General features: G+C 43.4%; 1 protein-coding gene across 2 annotated transcripts in view; it reads left to right on the top strand.

Moving 5' to 3' along the window:
* Nucleotides 1-21,124, top strand: part of NISCH (nischarin) — a 184,933-nt gene extending 163,809 nt beyond the window's left edge. For both annotated transcript variants that reach the window (XM_073592451.1, XM_073592452.1), the window contains one exon: nucleotides 14,166-21,124. In XM_073592451.1, coding sequence (XP_073448552.1) covers nucleotides 14,166-14,785 — 620 coding nt within the window. In that variant the 3' untranslated portion in view covers nucleotides 14,786-21,124. The remainder of the gene's footprint in view (nucleotides 1-14,165) is intronic.
* Nucleotides 21,125-21,929: the final 805 nt, after the last annotated feature.

Here is a 21,929-nt window from a genome sequence, read left to right as displayed (position 1 = left end):
TGGGGAGAAGTCTTCCAATCCTTGACAGTTCAGGGAACATGATAAAGAGTAGTAGGTAAACTCCCCATCATCATCTTGGAGCTCAGAGCTGTCAGGCTGTCTCTCCAGCACTGGACCCCTCTTCTAAAGGGACACCCAATTAAGGTGCAATCAGACAATGCCATCACAGAGGCATATAGCAGTCATCAAGTGGACAAAAGGAGCCTGGCTGCCTTGAGGGAGTTGAGCCATATTATATCATGGGCAGAAACTCACTGCCCAGTGATTTCAGTGGTCCACATCCCAGGAGTGGACAACTTGCAGGCAGATTATCTCAGCTGCCACCTCTTGGACCTGGGGGAAAGGTCTGTTTATCCAGATGTGTTCAGTCTGATAGGCTGGGGGTAGGGGTTCTCTAGCTCTGGCTTAAATGCTCTAGTTCTCTTCTGGTCTCAGTTCAAGATAAGCTATGCCCTCCCTCCACTGAGCATCCTATCTTGCCTGCTCCACTAAATAGAGCAAGAGGGGAAGATAGTCATTCTTGTAGCAATGAATTGGCCCAGAAGAACCTGGTACACAGACAAACTCCCAAATTCTGCCAGGGCACTGTATTCCATCATGCTTCACAGTCTCTGGCTTAACAGCGTGGCTGTTGAAACCCAGGTTTTAAAGGATAGGTTGGTTTGTGATTCTGTGTTTCCTACCTTATTAAATGCAAGAAAGGCTACTTCCAGGAAGACTTATTGTACCTGCAAATCTTACTTCACCTGGTGTGAGTTTAGTCAATTTGGTCTCTGAGATCTACTCTGTCCCTCACATTTTGACCTTTCTACATATGTCTCGACCAGAATCAAGCTCTCCGCACCCTCGACAGGCACATTTTGGTCTTCATGGCTATTCATCCTTCTGTCAAAGGCCTTTTGCTTCACATACTCTTGAAAAAAAACTATTCAAGGTGTTTCTCATGTCAGACCCTCTTTGCAGTACCCAGTGCCTTCCTGGCCCTAATTTGGTTCATAAAACAAAACAGAGGGCGCACCAGCCTAGTGCACTCAAAACGTATTTTATTGTGGCTGTGGACGAGAGCTAACCCCTTCGTTTACAGACTAAGTATTGCACATCCATCATGATATAGGAGACACATGTACATATGGACCCACATGCATTACTTATCTTATGTTACATAATAGGATCATTTGGAGACATCACACAAAATGATACGGGCGGTAGAATAAATGGCACCAAATGGTAATGACTTTCAAATAGTTCTCATTTGCCAAAAGATCCATATGCACAAGCCACGCAAGCAGACAGGAAGGGCACAATATATACAATTATATGTGTGTGTATTTTGTTTACTCACTTTCCCCTTTTATGAGTGCAATGGGATCTATCAGTGAGTTCATGGGGCATTATACTCCAATTGTAAATGGTGGGATTTATGTCACCTGCAGCTATCCATATGCTCAGCGCCCAGGCAGCAGTGTTGCAGTTAATGCTGGTAAGGTGTCCCCTTGGCTGGAACACACGCCAGCATCACTAATCCGGAAGCGCGGCTTAGCACTGCGTTCCAGCCCTGCTTTCCTTTTTAGACACTACGGCACTTACAGTTTGCCAAGTTTTGTCATATCCGGTTTAGATCCTGAGCCCCCAGTGACTTATACTCATTCCCTAAATGTTACATGTAAACAGTGGAACATTGGCCTCTCATTTAAGAGCCTCTACAGTGCTGAAATTATGGACTCCCCATTGCAACCCTCACCCCTATATGCGTGTGATCCTATACACATGGACCATATAGTACATATTAAATATGTCCTAATATAGAAGCGGACACTATATATTAGAATGTACCTATTACGATGGCAATAACAGATAAAAAGTTAAACTGCATAAATATCCTTAAAAATATGTATATTATTAGAAATATGTATATATCCTGTAGACTCAACTGCATACATAACCATATTCTTACTAAAATACTCCACTGAACAAAGATAGGAAACACACTGCTGTATATGCTTACGTGTATACAACAGCTTAACCACTTGCCGCCCGGCCGCAGTAAATATACTGCAGCCGGTCGACTCTGTTGCGAGAAACAACGTACCTATACGTAATTTTGCGCAATCGCCAGTGGGGGAGCCAATCAGTGGGTCTCCGATGTCCACCGGCCACCCTCAATCGTTCCCCAAAGAGATAGAATGGCGGTCTGCCGATGTAAATAAGGCAGACTGCCATTCTGACAGGAATAAACACAGTGATCTTGTGTTCCTGCTAATCAGAAACACGGATCTCTGTGTTCATCCAGTGAGTCCATCCCCCACAGGGTAAGAACCCCCTAGGGACACACTTAACCCTTTCATAGCCCCTGGTGTTAACCCCTTCCCTGCCAGTGTCATTAGTACAGTAACAGTGCATATTTTTAACACTGATTACTGTAGTAATGTCACTGGTTCCCAAAAAATTGTCCGATCTGTCCTCTGCAATGTCGCAGTCCTGCAAAAATAGCAGAAAGTAAAAAACAAAAAAATGTTTTTTTTGTTAACCTCATAGGTGATTAAATACCACCAAAAGACCGTTCTATTTGTGGGGAAAAAAAGCACATCAATTTTATTTGGGTACAGCGTCGCGCGACCACGCAAATAGTCAAAGTAAAGCAGTGCCATATCGCAAAAAAAATTGCCTGGTCATTAAGGGGGTAAAACCTTGCAGGGCTGAAGTGGTTAAATACATAAAATGTATAAAAATATATCTATGTGAGAAGTGATCTCAAAGCAAGTGTGAAAGAGGACCTGATTGATGGAGAGTGTGATGAGTCTGAAGCATTATGGGTGGAACTACATATAGATGGGCGTAGTTCAAAGTTAATCATTGGAGTTTGTTATAGACCACCCAATGTTAACGAGGAGGTGGAGACTCAGCTCCTTGCACAGATGGAAAGGGCTGCAAGGGCTGGGACAGTGATAATAATGGGAGATTTTAACTACCCAGAAATTGACTGGAGTAATGGCACTGCTGGGACAATTAAAGGGCAAAAATTTATAAACCTAGTACAGGACAATTTTATGGTCCAGTTTATTGAGGCCCCAACTAGGAATGAAGCTCTGTTGGACCTGGTAATCTCAAACCATGCAGAGCTTATTACTAATGTGCAGATAAAGGAACACCTGGGTAGCAGTGACCATAACATGATTTCATTTGATGTTAGCTGTAAACAAGAAATACATAAGGGAAAGATAAAAACACTTAACTTCAAGAGAGCAAATTTTCCAAGGATGAGGGCTGCTCTCGAGGACTTAGACTGGGAGGGAATATTGGCAGCGATAAACATAGAACAGAAATGGGAATTCTTCAAAAAGACTGTTTGGGACCTCACTGCAAAGTATATTCCCATGGGCAATAAGTTTAAAAGGCTAAAAAGAAAACCTATGTGGCTCACGGTCAAAGTTAGAAAAGCTATAAACAATAAGAAAAGAGCTTTTAAAAAATATAAAAATGAAGGAACACTAGTGTCATTTAAATGCTACAAAGAATTTAACAGAATATGTAAAAAGGAAATCAAGGGTGCAAAAATTAAAAATGAACGAGAGATCGCAAAAAATAGTAGGACAAACCCCAAAAAATTCTTCAAATATATTAATAGTAAAAAGGTCAGGTCTGAGCATGTAGGCCCTTTACAAAATAATCTAGAGTGGGTGACTGGGGACAAGGAGAAGGCTAATTTATTAAATACTTTCTTCAGCTCTGTATATACAAAAGAGCATGGGGAAGCTCATGTCCATAAGGGGGGTGGTATTGACACAGCCCCCAATGATCCACAATGGCTCAAAAGGGATATGGTCCAGAAATATTTAGACAGAATAAAGGTGGATAAAGCACCTGGACCTGATGGCATCCACCCACGGATCCTAAAAGAATTGAGCTCTGTAATTTCAAAGCCATTGTATGTAATTTTTAGGGACTCATTAATGACGGGAATAGTACCGCTGGATTGGCGCAGGGAGAGTTGGAGGAGGGAGGAGTCGGATGTGGGCGGCTTACCTGACGCGATGCTGAGCCCGGGAGGCTTGGATCCTCTCCCTGAGACGCCGTCCTATGCATAACTAGGGCCGGCGCGTCCCTTCCCCCGTTCGCTCTGCTGCTCGTCTCCCCCCCCCCCCCCTGCCCCGCTGCATCTTTCTATGGGGGAGCTGATCTTCTGGCCGTCTGTCCGCTTTGTCTGCACCGCTGATGACTGGTGATTCACAGCCTCCCCGTAGCCCGCATCAGCCTTCTCTATCTCTCCGTCCACTCTCTGCCTATACGGGAACGCCGTCGCTATGAAGACGCCGCACAGCTGATTAGAGGGATCGTAAGCGGCAAGGAGCTGAGTGCTGAGTGCTGAGTGCTCCCGTCTTTTGGCCGGGGCCAAGGTAAAAAAAAAGATTGGACTTCCAAAAAAAAAAAAAAAACATCTAAACAGGAAAATAAAATTTTAAAATCTAAATTAAAAAATATTAAAGGAAAGAGCCTGGAGTGAATTTGGAAATCGCAGGAAGGGGTAAGTGCTGTTAACCCCAGTTTTATCCCAGTAAGGGGAACAATCGAAGGTAACAAAGGAACAGAGGAAAAATCAACAGCCACAAGAACGGAACGGAGAGAGAGGAAGATGGGCAGGTAGTTTTAAACTTTATCTCTGGTTTGTGCATTTAGTATCATTTTTGTGGACTGCAGATTTTGGTGAAGATGATATCCCCCATATTACAGCTATAAATCGTTGAACAATGTATTAACTTGGCCTAATGGTTGTGTTCTAGAGGCGTTCTAGAGGCGCTGCCCCCAGAGGGAAAGGATATTATTACAAAAGGAAAAAAAAAAAAAAAAAATAAAACCAGGAACGCTTTAGTAAATTATATTTAAACCTGCACCTCATGACCGCATATAACACAACGTCTTTGGGCCTGGAGGAAAGAGGTTTAGTCCTATCCGCATAAAAAGGGAAAAAGAAGATTGTCGTAGTCCAAGTGGGGTATAGGGGAAAAACTGTCTGACCACACACCAAGGAACACCTGTGTTACATATAGAGTATAACTGTGGATTCGGTTGTATAAATATTCATTCCGAGTTAAAAGGCTGCCTCATGGTATCAACATACTTTTTATCCCTCACTGTTAATATATAGCCTAGGGGAGGAGGTTGACGTCCCTGTGTGAGACCCTGCGAGAGCAGAAGAACTGAATGCTCTGGAGGGGGGGGGGACTCACCACCCAGTCCGGCCGGATCAGTGCTACAGGGGGAAAAAAAAAAAAAAAAAAAAGGAGGGGACAGTTACAAAAATAAATTGTCAGAGTGCGGACCTATCTGGATAAGGCGGCCCTAACCACACAGAGGGAGCTAGAGAGCTGTCTAGTCGCCAGACGGCAGTAATTAAGTCGAGTAAATTGTTTTGGTAGCTAACCTAGTCGATGGAGACGTCAGGCTAGAGATACAGGAGCCCTCCTCTGATAGATATCACAAGTCGGGGCCATTTCTGTTAAAGGGAGTAGGAGCATCCTGGGCCCTGGAAGTGAGCCCTTGGAACAGGGCAGGCGGCTGGAACAAAAAAAAAAAAGCCTGACTAAAGAGCAGTCTTAGGAAAGAAATGAAAGGTAAAACCACGAAAGGATCGTCTGCTAATACAGCTAACCCACCCAGGACAAGTGCAAGCCCAGGAACTATCAGAAAGTACATGGTGCAGGAACCCTGTAAGAATAGTCCAGGCAAACAAAAAGAATCCAAAACCAAAACACCTGAATGCACCCCTAGGATAGGGACAAGAAGACAGATGGTAGAGGCAGATATCCACATAGGGAGCAGCGAAATAACCGAAGAGGCAACAATGGAACCCCAGCAAAAAAAACTACTCCCCACTAAAAGTGAAATGGCGGAAATGTTCGCCAAACTGGAAGTAACTATAAAGGGGGAAATAGGCTCTCTCCGAGAGGAGATGAATCATATGCTGCAAAGAGTGGAAGAAGCAGAAACAAAGATGGACAAACAAAATGAAGAGATAAAGGAACTCAAATCCCAGATGGAAGAGCTACAAAGAGAACAGAGAAATCTACGTTACAGAGCGGAAGACCAGGAAAATAGAAGCAGAAGGAAGAATTTACGGATCAGGGGCTTGCCGGAACCGCAAGGGGGAACCGAAGACCTTCAAGGAGTGATGGACGACATATTCGGGAAAATGGTATACACCCCGGAGAATGTGAAAAAAATAAAGTTCGAGAGAATACACAGGATAAGAAAACCGGCAGAAATAAAGGGTGAGGTCCCTAGAGATGTCATTGCAAGATTTCACAAGTATAGCGACAAAGAGAAAGTCAAGGAAAATCTGAAAAAGAACTTTCCAGTGAAGTACGGCGAGACAAAGTTGCAGATATTTCCGGACCTGGCAGCAGAAACACTAGCTAGGAGAAGAATACTAAAACCACTCCTTGAACAGCTAAACGCTCATAATGTCCATTATTCATGGGGGTTCCCAGCCTGTCTCACTGGCCGTAAAGATGGCAGATCGGCCACTCTAAGATTCCCAGAGGAAACAGCTAAATTTTGTGATCGCTTAGAGGTTCCTCTGGTTGAAATACCGGGGTGGTGGGATAAAACTGGGGACGCTGAAGTTCACGGGATACAGCAGGCTTGGAAGCCAATATTTAAAATGAGAAAACCCAAATAGATCAGTCTTAAGACCTAGTGAAACAAGGTTAAATTAAGGTTTGGGGGTGGGTGGGGGGTGGGGGGGGGTGGGGGGGGCGGAGGGGGAGGGGAGGGGGGGGACCAACCAGGCCTGGGCATCCCCCAATATTAGGGGGAGCATGGCGAAAGGGGCGGTCCAGTCCGATCTCAACCTCAGGGGTAGAACCGAAGGGACGGGTGGAGATGGAGGAGCCACGGTTTTTCTATTGGGCCACGAGAGGGCTTAATATCCCCATGGGTACAGGGGAGGGAAGGGGGAGTGGGGTGGGTTTTGGGAGGGGTGGGAAGGAGGAGGAGGGGAAGGGTGGGGGGATTTGGAAGGAGGGGAGGGTAGGTAGGGAAACACAGCGACGAATTTTGTATTTTGAGTCCCCTGGACACCACTCTGCTGCAGGGATTAGGAAAGAACTTCTGTAAGATAGATGAGTAATATTAAAATAATCTCATATAATGTACGAGGTCTGAATGCAAGGGTGAAGTGTATTAATATTCTGCAGGAACTGAGATTCCGGGGGACGGACGTGATTTTTCTTCAGGAGACCCATTTTCTCCTGGAGAGGAACCAAAAAATATTCTCCAAGGACTTCCCAGTTTGGTTCTATGGCGACTCTCCCACACCACGCGCAAAAGGAGTAGCCATTGGGTTTGCCAATGGAGTAAGGTTTGAGCTTCACGAGAGAAGGACGGATCCAGAGGGCCGGTTTTTGTTCCTAAAAGGGAAACTCAATGGCGTTGAATGCTCACTGGCAAATATCTATGGCCCAAACAAAAATCCACATAACTTTATGATCAAGAGGTTGTCAGAATTTACCGAGTTTAAGGAAGGACTAGCTATAATGGCTGGGGACTTTAATCTATGTTTAGAGCCAGAGAAAGATAAATCGTCCCATGTGCAGGGGGTAAGTTCGGTCTGGGTCAGTAGAGTGAGAAAGAAAATGCACCAGTGTCAAATGGTGGACGTGTGGAGGACGCTACATGCCGACAGTAGAGATTATACGTTCTATTCCCATGTCCACGGGACTTATTCTAGACTGGACTTTTTTTTGATTGAGCATTCCCGGTTGGAGGAGATCGTTAGCTCAGAGATAGGGGTGGCGACTTTCTCTGACCACGCGCCTGTAGATTTGAAGGTAAACATGAAACAGACCCATAATAAGAGCTTCAGTTGGAAGTTAAACGAAGAACTAATAAACGACAAAGAGATTGGGGATTTGGTGTCGAGGGAACTTGAGTTTTATTTTAAAACTAACGAAACAGCTGAAGTTTCAGAGTCAATAATATGGGAGGCCCACAAAGCCTATATTAGGGGGATTCTGATTAAGGCAGGTGCGGAAAAGAAGAGAAAGAGAAGGGAAGATAAACTTGCAATTATGAGGGAAATAGAGGAACTCGAGCAGACCCATAAAAAAGAGGGGGGGAAGGAGGTGCTTCTTAGACTCCATAACAAAAGAGAGGCCATGAGAACTCTAATAGAACAAGACACGCGAGAAACGTACAATATATTAAAGAAAGAGAGATATATGGGAGGTAATAAACCGGGGAAGTTCCTGGCAAAGATCCTAAAAAAAAGAAAGTCCAACAACTATATTGAGAAAATCAGGACCCTAGAAGGGGAGGTAAAATATAAAACAGGAGAAATTGCCAAAGTTTTCCAAAAATATTATGAGGGACTGTATTCGATCAATAGTATTACCTCAAAAAGAGAGACAGAAAAAAAAAGGGAAAGAACCAAAGTTTTCTTCCAGGAACTCGGTTTAAGGAAAATAGAAGAAGATACATATAATCTATTGGAGGGTCCCATTACGGAAGAGGAAATTAAAAAAACTTTGAGGGAGACGCCAGTAGGGAAAAGTCCCGGGCCTGACGGCTTCTCAGTACTATACTACAAAAGGTTCCAAGATCTCCTAACTCCTAAACTTTGTACGTATATGAATGGGATAGGCACGAAGTGGGAGATGGGGAAAGAAGCGTCAGAGGCAATTATTGCCATTATTTTGAAGGAGGGTAAAGACAGTACTCTCTGTTCCAGTTATAGGCCAATAGCACTCCTTAACGCAGACACGAAATTGTTTGCGAAAATACTGGCTGGGAGAGTGAAGCATATTTTAAATAATATGATACACCCAGACCAGGCGGGATTCATCCCGGGTAGGGAGGGACGCGACAATGGGATTAGAACACTTATGGTAATCCAAAAAATGAGAGACAGTGGAGCCCCAGGTCTACTCCTGTCAGTAGACGCTGAGAAAGCTTTTGACAGGGTAGACTGGGGCTTCATGTTCAGTGTGCTGGAGGAAATAGGACTGGGACCAATTATGATTAGAAGAATAAAGGCAATGTACACACGTCCCTCAGCAAGGGTTAAGGTCAATGGAGCGCTGTCAGAATCATTTAAAATGTCAAACGGAACAAGACAGGGCTGCCCATTGTCCCCTCTTTTGTTTGTGTTGACGCTTGAGCCTTTGCTCGAACGGATAAGACTCAATCCGGACATCTCGGGGGTTTCGGATGGTGAGGAAGAACACAAATTGGCTGCTTTTGCAGATGACATTTTATTGTATATTACAAGACCTAGAATAACTCTGCCTAACCTGCTAAAGACTCTGAAAGATTACGGAGAAATATCAAACTTTAAGATTAATCCAATTAAATCTGAAATATTAGAAATCAAGACTGACAAAAAAGATCATACAGTCCACAAAGAATTCCCCTTTTTATGGGGGAAAAAGGAGATAAACTATCTTGGGGTAAAAATAACAGGAAATAGAGAGTCACTATTTCAGGCCAATTTTATTCCCCTCCTAAATGAGATTAAGAAGGAGTTGAATAAAATCACAAGAGGACAGTTGTCATGGGGGGGAAGAATTAATATTGTTAAAATGGCAATCTTACCAAAGATTTTATTTAAAATGCAGATGTTACCAGTCCCGCTTCCACAAGTATATCTCAAAAAACTGCATTCTCTTATTATTAAATTTGTTTGGAGGGGGAAAAAGTCACGTATAAGTTATGACACTTTGGCAAGGGATAAAGAGAAAGGGGGGTGGGGAGCACCGGACATTAGATTATATCACGAAGCTATCACATTATCTAGAATTATAGATTGGGCAAAAGGAAACAATGAGAAGAGGTGGGTTAAAATGGAAAATACAATTAGTAAAGTAGAGTTAAGTAAAGTTATTTGGATACCTTCACACTATAGGAAACTAAGTCTTGAGGCACACAGTATCACTAGGCATACTCTGAAAGTATGGGATAATTTGCACAGGCGGGAAAAATGGGAGTATAACTCTCCTTTGATCCCCCTGAGGGACACTGAGTTTTTTGCACCGGGAATGGAGAATGTAAGTGGGAGATGGATATTGCAAGGAGGAGCTCAGCTAAAGGATGTTATGCAGCAAGGTAAAATATGCTCATTTCAGGACCTGAAAAGTAGGAGTGACCTTCTGACCCTTAATAGGTGGCGATACAGTCAGTTAAAAAACTTTATCGAAACGCTCCCCCAACCAATTAGAATGACGGACAACCTCAAACCGTTTGAGAAGCTCTGTGTTGGTCAAGATGGGAAGAAGGGGATCTCAAAAACTTATAGGATACTAGTTGACCTGAAGGGAACAGACATTCCAGCATACATCAAAAAATGGGAATCAGAACTAAAATCAAAACTTAAAGAAGATGAGGTCATAACCTTACTGAAACGAGTTCATGGTACTTCGGTAAACTACAAAATGTCTGAGCTGAATTACAAATGCTTGTCAAGATGGTATATTACCCCAGACAGAGTTTCTAAATACCAGAACGAAATTTCACAACTATGCTGGAGGGGATGTATGGAATTGGGTACAACGGCACACGTTTGGTGGCACTGTACAAGGATAAGGGAATTCTGGGACGATATTAGGAAAATCATCGGTGAGATAACCCAAATAGTTGTGCCGGATGACCCATGGGCATGTCTGTTCCACGGCTTCAGAATGTCAACTGAATCTTACTTGAGAACACTAGTCCCTCATATGTTGAATGCAGCTAAGAGTTTGTTTGTAACCCACTGGCAGGAGAAACAAGGCCCAACAATACAAGAATGGTATGACAAAATAAACGAAATCCAGAATTTAGAGTATTTGAGATGTGCTGAGGAAGTGGAATTGGAAGAGTTCGAGGAAAAATGGAAGAAGTGGCAAAAATTTAAAAGCTCAACAAGGGTACTAGAGGTCTTGAGGACTCAATAGAGTTTGCGGGGGAATCCAGCAAGAAGGGTTGAGGAATAGACAGCAGAAGTGGTGTCCATTGTGGGAGGGGGATTCAATTAACATGATGGAGTACGGGGAAAGAAATATAAGTTGCTGTGAGGGGGTAGGGTGAGGTAGGGCGAGGGAGGGGAAGGGTAGGGGGTTTGATTAGGGGGGTTTAACAGGGGGTTAAGTTCAGATTCATGATTAAAAATTAGATAGGTCAGTTTGATGCTACCAATAAGAAGATAGCTATAAAAGAGACCGGTAATACCGTAAGGGGGGAAAAAAAAAAAATGATATTAAAGCCACTATGATGTGAGTAATGAGTCGGGAAAGGATTGAACCGTTAAGGTGAAACTTTCACCCCCGAAAACGAACACTGATGTGGTATAAAAAAAAAAAAAAAAAAAAAAAAAAAAAAAAGGATTGGCGCAGGGCGAACGTGGTGCCTATATTTAAAAAGGGATCAAAGTCTTTACCAAGTAACTATAGACCTGTTAGTTTAACTTCTATAGTCGGGAAGATACTGGAGCGTTTAATAAAAGACCACATAGACGAGTTCTTGCTGGAAAAAAACATTTTAAGCAACAGACAGCATGGGTTCATGAAAGACAGAAGTTGTCAGACAAACCTGATTTCTTTTTATGAAGAGGTAAGTAAAACCTTGGACAGAGGGGTGGCTGTGGACGTGGTTTATTTGGATTTTGCAAAAGCGTTTGATACAGTTCCGCACACACGGCTCATGTGTAAGTTAAAGTCTACAGGCTTGGAAATATCAGTTTGTAAATGGATAGAAAACTGGCTAAAAGACAGAATTCAGAGAGTAGTGGTTAATGATTCTTACTCTGAATGGTCTAAGGTTATCAGTGGTGTACCCCAAGGTTCAGTGCTGGGACCCTTACTCTTTAATATCTTTATAAATGATATTGGATCTGGGATCAAAAGTAACATTTCTGTCTTTGCAGATGACACCAAGCTATGCAGTGGAATAACGTCCTTACAGGATGTCTCCAATTTACAAGCTGACCTCAATGCTCTGTCTAATTGGGCGACTATGTGGCAGATGAGGTTTAATGTTGAGAAATGTAAAGTTATGCACTTGGGGGCTAAGAATATGCATGCATCATACATGCTAGGGGGAGTACAACTGGGGGAATCTGTAGTGGAGAAGGATCTGGGGGTTTTGGTAGATCATAAGCTCAATAATAGCATGCAATGCCAAGCTGCGGTTTCCAAAGCGAGCAAAGTTCTTTCTTGTATTAAAAGAGGTATGGACTCCAGAGAGAGAGATATCATTTTGCCCCTGTTCAAATCATTAGTAAGACCTCATCTGGAATATGCCGTTCAGTTTTGGACACCAGTTCTCAAAAAGGATATCGGGGAACTGGAGAAAGTGCAGAGAAGGGCAACCAAACTGATAAGAGGCATGGGGGAGCTCAGCTATGAGGAAAGATTAGAGGAACTGAATTTGTTCACTCTTGAGAAGAGGAGAATAAGGGGGGATATGATCAACATGTTTAAATATATAAGGGGTCCATATAGTGAACTTGGTGTTGAGTTATTCACTTTACGGTCAACACAGAGGACAAGGGGGCACTCTTTACGACTGGAGGAAAAGAGATTTCATCTCCAAATACGGAAAGGTTTCTTCACAGTAAGAGCTGTGAAAATGTGGAATAGACTCCCTCCAGAGGTGGTTCTGGCTAGCTCAGTAGATTGCTTTAAGAAAGGCCTGGATACTTTCCTAAATGTACATAATATAACTGGGTACTGACATTTATAGGTAAAGTTGATCCAGGGAAAATCCGATTGCCTCTCTGGGATCGGGAAGGAATTTTTTCCCCTGCTGTAGCAAATTGGAGCATGCTCTGCTGGGGTTTTTTGCCTTCCTCTGGATCAACTGTGGGTATAGTATTGGGTATATTGGATTGTACGTTTTTTTTTTTTTTTTTTTTTTTTTTTATGGTTGGACTGGATGGACTTGTGTCTTTTTTCAACCTGACTAACTATGTAACTATGTAACTATCTATGGATACTAATACAAATGCCCATGTGTGTGCATGCATGATCCTAGCTTGATACATGTGTGCGTACCATCCCATCTATCTCTGTGTCTTAAGTGGATGCTGGTATTTCTTACTCAAATCACCTTATTCTACAAGGCAAACATAAAATCCCTAATTTGGTTCACCCCTTTAAAACCCATCAGGGATGTCCTCTTAGAGATTTTTGCTAGCCAATATAGGAGCCAATCCAGGAAGTGGGATTTTGGTTGGCGTCCCAGTACAAGCTGTGATTGATCCCCTCTGTCTGCTCTGGTAGGCTCCCCTCCCCATTCCGGCTGTAACCCAATGCAGTTTTGTTTAAAGACTGCTTCCACTGGCCCTGCATGTCTGCAGTGGAAGCATTGCTGCCTTTCAGGGGGCATCAGAGCGGCCCAGCTTAGTCTGCCCCTGGTGTCACCCCTCTGGTGGGTGTCACCCAGGTGCGGTCTGTACCCCCCTAGCTAAGCCACTGGTGCAAACCCATGCATTGCCGTGGTGTGCAGGCATTGTGCACTAAAAAAAAAAGTTTTTTGTTTTATTTTTTTAAGCGCAAGGCAATCCACCACCTTGCACCGAGTGACCACAAATGAACAATGCAGGGATCCCGCTGGACTGCACTGAACACCAGCCGCTGCATTACAACACAGCATCTGGTGTGAATGAACCCTTAAGCTGCATTCACACCTGAGCATTTTCAGCTTGTAAAACGCCAGAAAAAATGCCCGAAAAATCCCCAACAAGCCAAATCCCATTCATTTAAATGGCCCCTCTGAGCGTCTGAGCGTTTTGTAGCCTGAAGAAAAATGCCTGAAGCTCAAAAAAGTACATGAGCTTCTTTTTTGGCAGATTACAGGCGTTTCCTGCTTTTTACATTGGTGACCTTTTGACCTGTGCAAAATCGCAGTAAAAACGCGCAACTTTCTGCCTGAAAACAAAATGCTCAGGTGTGAATGCAGCCTGAATCTCTACTTTTATTCTGTGCTTACCCCACTGAAATCCACCTGAATTCACCAACAGTTGGATAAAAAAAAAAAAAAAAAAAAATACACCCATGTTAGCCCTATCTCTTTGGAAGCAAATAGGGACAAATAGGAGCACTGCTTTTTCCCTCCTTTCCAATTACCTTCCCTTATCTTCTCTCATATGTGGATTATATAACACAAAATTATATTTTATGCATTTTCTGTTCCAGGAACCATGGAAAACTATGAAATGATCCATTCCAGCAGAGTGAAGTTTATATATCCAAATGAAGAAGAAATTGGGGATCTTACTTACATTGTAACAGAAAGCACTGACTCTCCGGGAACATTGCCATCTTTAAACATCTTACTGTATGTCCTGGCTTTCCAAGTAAGCACAGCAGAAGGAACTGACCAAGAAGCCTTGTTGCAACCTAAAACCCTCATTCTCACAAGCTCAGATCTATTTCTGTTCAATGAAGATTACATCAGTTACCCACTTCCTGATTTTGCCAAAGAACCCCCAAAGAAAGATAAGTACCAGTTAGTGGATGGGAGGCGTATTCGGGATTTAGACCGTGTGTTGATGGGCTATCAGACTTATCCTCAGACTCTTACATTTGTGTTTGATGACTCTAGCAACCAAGACCTGATGCAAAGTTTATCTATGGATCATTTTGCAGAACCTTTAAGTCCCTGCAACAGTCAGAAAGCCTGTGGCAATAATCAGGAAGTACAGTGGTACATCTTTATTCCAAGTGCTGACAGCCGGGAAAAGTTGATATCGCTCCTTGCCCGCCAGTGGGAGATTCTGTGTGGCAGAGAGCTACCTTTGGAGTTGACAGGATGAAGTACTTGATTTATGTGTACATTCTAAAGATCCAGGCAGTTTTTTGAGGGGCCATAATTAAAGGTGATACACATAGTTTTATGCTGCTTTTCCTTGCACATATTTATTTTTATGTTTTGAGCACATAGTACATGTACAGATAACTCTCAATATACACCAAACCTAAAGATTGTTACAATATAATTGAAATTAAAGTCATGCATCTTAATATCTTTTATATAGCTAAAGATGTCCTTATTCTTGTGATGTTTTCACTAGTGGTGCACCGAAATTTCGGCCGCTGAAACATATTGGCTCAAAATGGTGTTTTCAGCAGTCGGCTGAAAGAAAAAAAGTGCCGATAATAGAGCTCAAAAGGGGGCGGGGCCTTCCCACTGGGTGCCGCACATGTATTATCCCCGTGCGCCCCTAGTAGTCTCCCCTCCCTCCTGCTGTTCTCCCGAGTGTCGTGAGCCTCCCCAATGCCTAGTAGCGCAATCTCACGCTGTGTGTCAGAGATCTGAATCGCCGTGCAGCCACTGTAACAATGTCCCGCCTCCTAGACTGCCACTTGTGATAGACGGCACACTGATCCAATGCTAGGAATTATTGTGCCGTGTGTCATAGGAGGTGGGACATCGTTACAGCAGCTGCACGGCGATTCAGATCCAGCTCTGACACACAGCATGACATCGCATTACCAGACACTGGTAGGCTGTACATGATGGGCACTGGTAGGCTGTACATGATGGGCACTGGCAGGCTGCATGTCGTGAGGCACTGATAGGCTGTATTTGATGGCACTGCTTGCTGCATTTCATGGGCACTGGTAGAATGTACATGATGGGCACTGGTGGGCTGCATGTCATGGGCACTGCTAGGCTGCTGCATCTGATGGGCACAGGCACTGGTGAGGCTGCGTGAATGGCACAGACAGGCTGCTGAATCTGACTGGTAGGCTGCATCTGACAGGCACTGGTGAAGCTGCATTGATCTCTTGTATCATGTCTGCATTCTCTGACCATCTCCTGTATCATGTCTGCTAGAGGTGCGCCGAATGGAAATTTTGCTAATACTATTAGCAGTGTGTTTAAGTAGGAGATTGCAGACATGATATAGGAGATGGTCAGAGACTGGGGACATGATACAAGAGATGGTCAGAGACTGAGGACATGATACAAGAGATGGTTAGAGACTGAGGACTGCATTTTTCTTGACCTTTCTTGCACTAAAAGGTGCCAATAATGGCTAACAATGAATTCATATTAATTTAAATTGATGATATTATTTAAAAAGTCGAATATAATACAATTGTATATAAAAATATAAATATTTTTTAAAAACTCATTTTCTGTATCGTTTTCGGCCTAGTGCAGCCTTCATTTTCGGTTTTGGTTTCTGTACCAAAATTTCCAATTTGGTGCACCCCTAGTTTTCACTCTTAAAGGGGTTGTAAACCCTCATGTTTTTTCACCTTAATGCATCCTATGCGTTAAGGTGAAAAAACACCTGGCAGTGACCGGCCCCCTAGCCCCACTGTTTTACTTACCTGAGCCCTGGAATTTCCCTTTGCCCTGGGTTCTCGGCTCTTGATTGGATAGATTGATCGCAGCCATTGGCTACCGCTGCTGTCAATCAAATCCAATGACGCCGGGGCAGAGTCATACATTTGGCGGCTATGGACGCCGAATGATGGACTCAGGAGCATGCCCACAAGGTAATCCCCCAGAACAGCTATTCTAGGGGGTTATCTGATGCTGGGAGGAGCCGCAAGAGCCGCCAAGGGACCCCAGAAGACATTGTCCGGGGCCACTCTGTGCAAAACAAGCTGCACAGTGGAGGTAAGTATGATATGTTTGTAAAGCTTCGATTATTTTTTTTTTTTAAATAACAATCACTTACATACAGTTTTGGAACAATTTTGAGCTTCTAAAGGTTTATGGTGAACAGATTTGCAACAAAAATCTTGGAAGACTTTTATGGCATAAAATAATGTAGGAAAGTTTAGAAAGCTTCCTCTTATGCTCCAACTGTAGAAATATACCAGCACTGTTGTTTACAAGCTATGGGGACCTCTCTCACATGCACTAAATAGTGGAAATTCATGCTGGTGTCTTTTTTATTACCTGATTATTTAGAATGAGATGAAATTCCCGTGGTTTGCTTTAGGTGTATCTTTAAAGTGTCCTTACTTGAAGAAAGCAAAATTCAATAGCCCTAGATTGGGGTGGAGTCTTTGTTCCAGGTTGATGCATTTTTCCAAATCAAAAGCAATCACTTCGTAATAAACCTGTACCCAGGTGAAGAATATTACATTTGTGGCCACCCTTCTGACAGTAAGTAAAGTGAAATATTCTGTAATACATTTTAACACACTTTAGCTAAAATGGGGCGTGCTCCAGTTCCAGAGACATATGTTAATTGTCTTACCTTCCAAAATATTTGTAATTCTGTTCAATTAGTTGCACACATCCCTGCCATACAGCCTAGCAAGGTCTCTCACCTTCAAAGGAGTTGAACAATGTAGCTTGGTTTAAAGACTTGCCTGCAGATTGGACAATGCAGAAACAGCAGAGCACTGACGAGGTTGTCTCCTGCGCTCCTATCCTGAAATCGTGTTCAGAGTGTTCGGCCTCATTCACACGTGCATAATAGTGTGCATCCGTGAGAGGGCTGTGTTTGCCTGCATGGGGATGAACAGGTGTTCTGTGTATCCTCGTTCAGGCAGTGCCATTCAGGTCAATTGGGATGCAGTGGCAGACACAGTCGCTGCTCCCATTTTGACAGCCGTACACTTACAAGTGTGCTGCTCGACACACAGTGCGCATTCGCAGCTGTGCACCCACATGGCTGTCAAATTGTGAGCAGCATCTGTGTTAGTGCAGTCATCGTGTCCCAATGGACATCAACAGGACTGTCTGCAAAGAGATACATTGACAACATTTGGTAGGGCACTGATGGGTTTGCTATCATTTCTTTTCCCAGTCTGAGCATTGATGTTTGTAGGGAGCTGAAAGAGTTCAATGGATATCTTTTCTTGAACTCTGCTAAGAAAGTCTAACTATATTTTGCTACCATTTTTCTTCAGTTTTCCTCCAACTAATATTCCATGCTACATTACTGCTTGAGCTAGTCTCTAAATGGCAGATATCCAGATCTGCCTTTCCTTAGCCTAGCTTTGGAGTGCCAAACCCATATCCTTCCTGCTGGATTGGATGTTGCAGGACTAACCTGAAAGTGACATTCGGGCACTGGGTTCTGCATTAGGCGTTTTCCAGATCCTGTTTGTAACAAGTTAGCTATGATGCACTTTCCAGGTCCAAAGCCGCTAACAATTGCCTTAGTGATTGCCCTATCTCAGAAGACTGTCTGTGAGTAGACTGATTGGGCTGAGCAACAGGAGCTACCTTGTCATTTGCACTTCTGGGCACCTTTAACCTTCCAACAGTTTTACAGAAGGGGTTAACGCTGAGGGACTGATTGCTGATGTCATGCGCAGAGTGGAATGTCGCAAGCACATGCTCTGTGCTCTCTTTCCAGTCAAACAGTATCAAGGGATTTGTTCCCCTTTAGGAGGAAGTCCATTAAACAGTGGTCTATACCCTCTGTGGATCTGCTAGTGATCTACCTTCTCCAGTAGATGGAGTTCTTACCTTTTTTTTTTTACCTACTGACCAACAGCTATAATCCTTCCTCAACACCCAGCCAGCCCTCTTCTTTGCTCTTTTCTGGTGGGGAAATTATTCTGCCAAACTTGGGTGAATTGGGTTAAATCACTCAAACTAGACCTCCTCATTAAAGCTGTGGACCCCTTCCTTATAGAGCATGTAGAACAGATTTCTGGAGCCAATGCTTCAGTTGCTGGAAGCACCTAAACTTGTGTCTTTTCTGGGTTTGTTGGCTATACAGGGGTGCACAGCAATCTGGTTATGTCATTGTGAGGCAGATGCTGTATCCCAGTAACGTCTGACTAGCTTGGTTTTTGTGGGATTCCTTACTCTTGAAATGAGATTTTTCACTGGAGGTCAGTGCATTCACCTGTCTCAGCTTAAGAAGTCTAAGGAAAGGTCAGCTGAGTCCCATCCCTCACCTGCTGTAGGTGCAACCAGACCATGTAAGCCTGGTTCTCCTGTAGCCCACAGGGTTGGTAGTAAAAAACATGTTAAACCATCAGAGAAGTCTTCAGCATGAAGGTCATAAGTGAGGGGTTGCCAATCCTTGTGGGCCTTTCTATAGTCTGCTTTCATTCAGGTGCAGATAGCACCCCTTTTAGGTCTACAGGCTTGCTCCTATAGCTTGTGCCATTACATAGGTTAGCTGATCTTCCCCTTCCTCCTTGGGGTTTGCTGAACCCGGGGGTTCTTACTCTAGCTTCTCTGTTGGCCTAGTCCCACCCTGGCCTCTGCCCTTTCCCTCCGAGCAATTTGCTTCCCCTGGGGCATGTTGGGCCATCAGTGGTAACTAATATGCATTAGTGTCATCACCCCCCAGAGGGACCATCTGACCTGCTAAGTTAGTTGGGAACAACATTGAGTTTACTTTGACCTACTTTGTACTTAGTGAGCTGGCTCTAGTGTATTTCCCAGTGCTTTTTCATGGCATCCCCATTGTGAAACACTCAAGCAACATCCTGTGAAAAGAGCAGTCACTATGGGCTCTACTGGACAACATTTCCCAGATGGGCTAAGTGCCTGCAACATTCATCTGGGTCTGCACAGCTATTTGCTCTTAAAAATGCATATCACCAGCAGGCAATGTTAACCAGCATGGTTCTTCAGTAAATTGGTCCACAGCATGTTTATCTTCATGCCCCCTTCATTAGCCCGTGATTTATCCACCCAACATTTTCAGGAGTTTTGGGCATTTAGGGACCTTCCCCTCTGAATCACCTCCAATATTCTTCCTTTTCAATCTACCTCAGCCCTTTTCTCTGTAGTTGTGGGTCTAGCTCCTGAAGCCACATTCCACAACAGATGGTTCTTTCTACATTGCTGTATCCCTCTCTGGTCAGGTCTTCTGATACATACACCACTGTACAATATCTAGGTACTGGTATGTTTACCAACTAGGTGGAACAGGAGTGGTAATTTGGTCCTGTTGTTGACAGAACTTGAGGACTTAACCTTATCTGCACTAATCCCTTTAGGAAAAATCTTTTAAGGCCATTTGTTCCCAACTGGTTTGTTTCCAGACATGGAGGAGAGGTCAATGTACTGAGATGCATTCCTGACCCTGTGTTGCAGGTAAGGGACTTCAGAGGCATGCCCCGTGACACAGCGATCTGCAGGCAGAATAAATTAGTCCCCTATTGCCCTCTGAGTTACAGGAAATTCCTTAATTATTTATTGGGACTTTATGGGCCCCTGTTCCTTCATATGGGCTACAGGCTTGTGTAGAAGGCTTTTCTGATGCTCTTCCATGTTTTGGATTTACTCTTGACTGCCCTGATAGGACTGTGTACACAGATTCTGTGCTTTTGTTAGATCTGGAGAGTCAGGAGCATCTTTATCCCTCTGACTCTTTAAAGTCAAGGATAGGTAGGATTTTTTTTTAGTAGGTTCCCTCTGAGGATCCTCTTTCATGCTAGTGTGTTGAGCTTGTTCCTCAGCTTCCGGGTAGCATTAAATCTCACTGGTTTGTAGTTAGGTATTCTAACTTCCAAATCCTGCTCACCCCTGTTGAAGTGCTTACCCTGCACCTTACTCTTTTAGTTATGCTGTTGAAACCTGGGTTCTCCAGATGGATTCAGGAGCCACTTCACACTCTTTTGCAGGTTTTGTAGATTTTAGTTATTCTCAAGTCTTGCCTTGGCGAGGTGGCTGTCTGTTCTGGCTATTGATCTAGGATCAAAGTTGTTTGTCCTTGATCCTTTTTGGATCTGATGAATAGAGGCTCAGGGCCTTCCTACTTGGGCTGATTCATCTTTCTTTTACCAGGATGTTGGTTATAGGGTTTTTTGTCTGGTACCCATATTCTGTTAGGGGCTTGCTCCCCTCCCTTGTTTACCACGTCTCTTCCACTCTTTTGGAGGTTCATATTGATAAGCTTCTCACTTCTTGGACCATGGTTTGGTGCCTTGTCCCTTGTGTTTCCTTTCTGAATAATGATCATCTGTTTTTCTCTGTCTTGAGCAGTAGATTGGTCTCCACCTTTTCAGTCATGATGGGTTCCCCTATCAGGCAGGGGGTTAGGCCTCATACGTCCTCAGACTCATTAGTCTTTCAGGCAGCTCTTGAGCAGCAGGCAGTCCCCAGGTATGTTTTTCGGTGGTCTTGGTATTGCTTGCTACAAACTGTGGCATGCTGGGCATAGAAGGGGGTTATATTGGGCTTGCCTATATTTTTTTTTTGTTTGCCAGTGTCTAGTCATCCAGTAGCCAGTTGTATAACCCAACAGTTGAAGACTTTCTTTACCCCCTCAATGAATTCCATAAAAAAGGTTTTATGGTATATACAAACATCCTGTTTTAGTAAATATTTTCTAAATATTTGTCTGGTAAAATCCTCCTTAATCCTGGCCATATAGACTTGTATAGCTGGCTGGCCTTATAGACTGTAAGCGGTTTTAGTCTCATAGTACACCCTAGTCAATCTGAGAGGACTCACTGCACAGGCAGTACTGAAAGAGATTTCTTCTTTACAGTTGTTAGCTTTGGAGAAGGCCTCAGCTGTGCTCCTAGGGTAAGTAAACAGCAGAAGTTAAGAGGCTTAAGTGTATATTTGTTAAGGATTGCTATTGAAGGTGAGTTAGTGTTAGTTTTGTTAACAGGGCCGCTGTCAATGGTAATACCCAGTGGGCAGAGTTTAGGATCAAGAGAGATTGTGCAAACCATTACATCAAGGATTATAGGATTTGGCTCCAAAAATTAATGGTCACTGCCAGGTGAAATTAAAAGAATTTGACACGTCATCTTGGAAGACAATATGCTAGGCACCATGTACTTAATGGGTCAGGTTGGAGGCGACTCTAGGTTATACATTTATAAGATGTCTTCTGAACTTTGAAGCTACCCTGGATTCTGGACAGTGCCAATAAAGCTGAATTTCTAAAATATTGCTTCTTTATACTGAAAGAACTGTCTGTGCTAATCATAATATCAAAGCGTGTTCTATCCAAGCAAGTTTCAAATATAAGCAGATATTGATACGGTTTGTGTTGGTAACAT

This window comes from Aquarana catesbeiana, linkage group LG07 (assembly GCF_042186555.1).
Source record: "Aquarana catesbeiana isolate 2022-GZ linkage group LG07, ASM4218655v1, whole genome shotgun sequence".
In the NCBI taxonomy this organism is placed as follows: Eukaryota; Metazoa; Chordata; class Amphibia; order Anura; family Ranidae; genus Aquarana; species Aquarana catesbeiana.
Note: the sequence above shows the minus strand (reverse complement) of the source record. Positions and strands in the feature narration are given on the sequence as shown.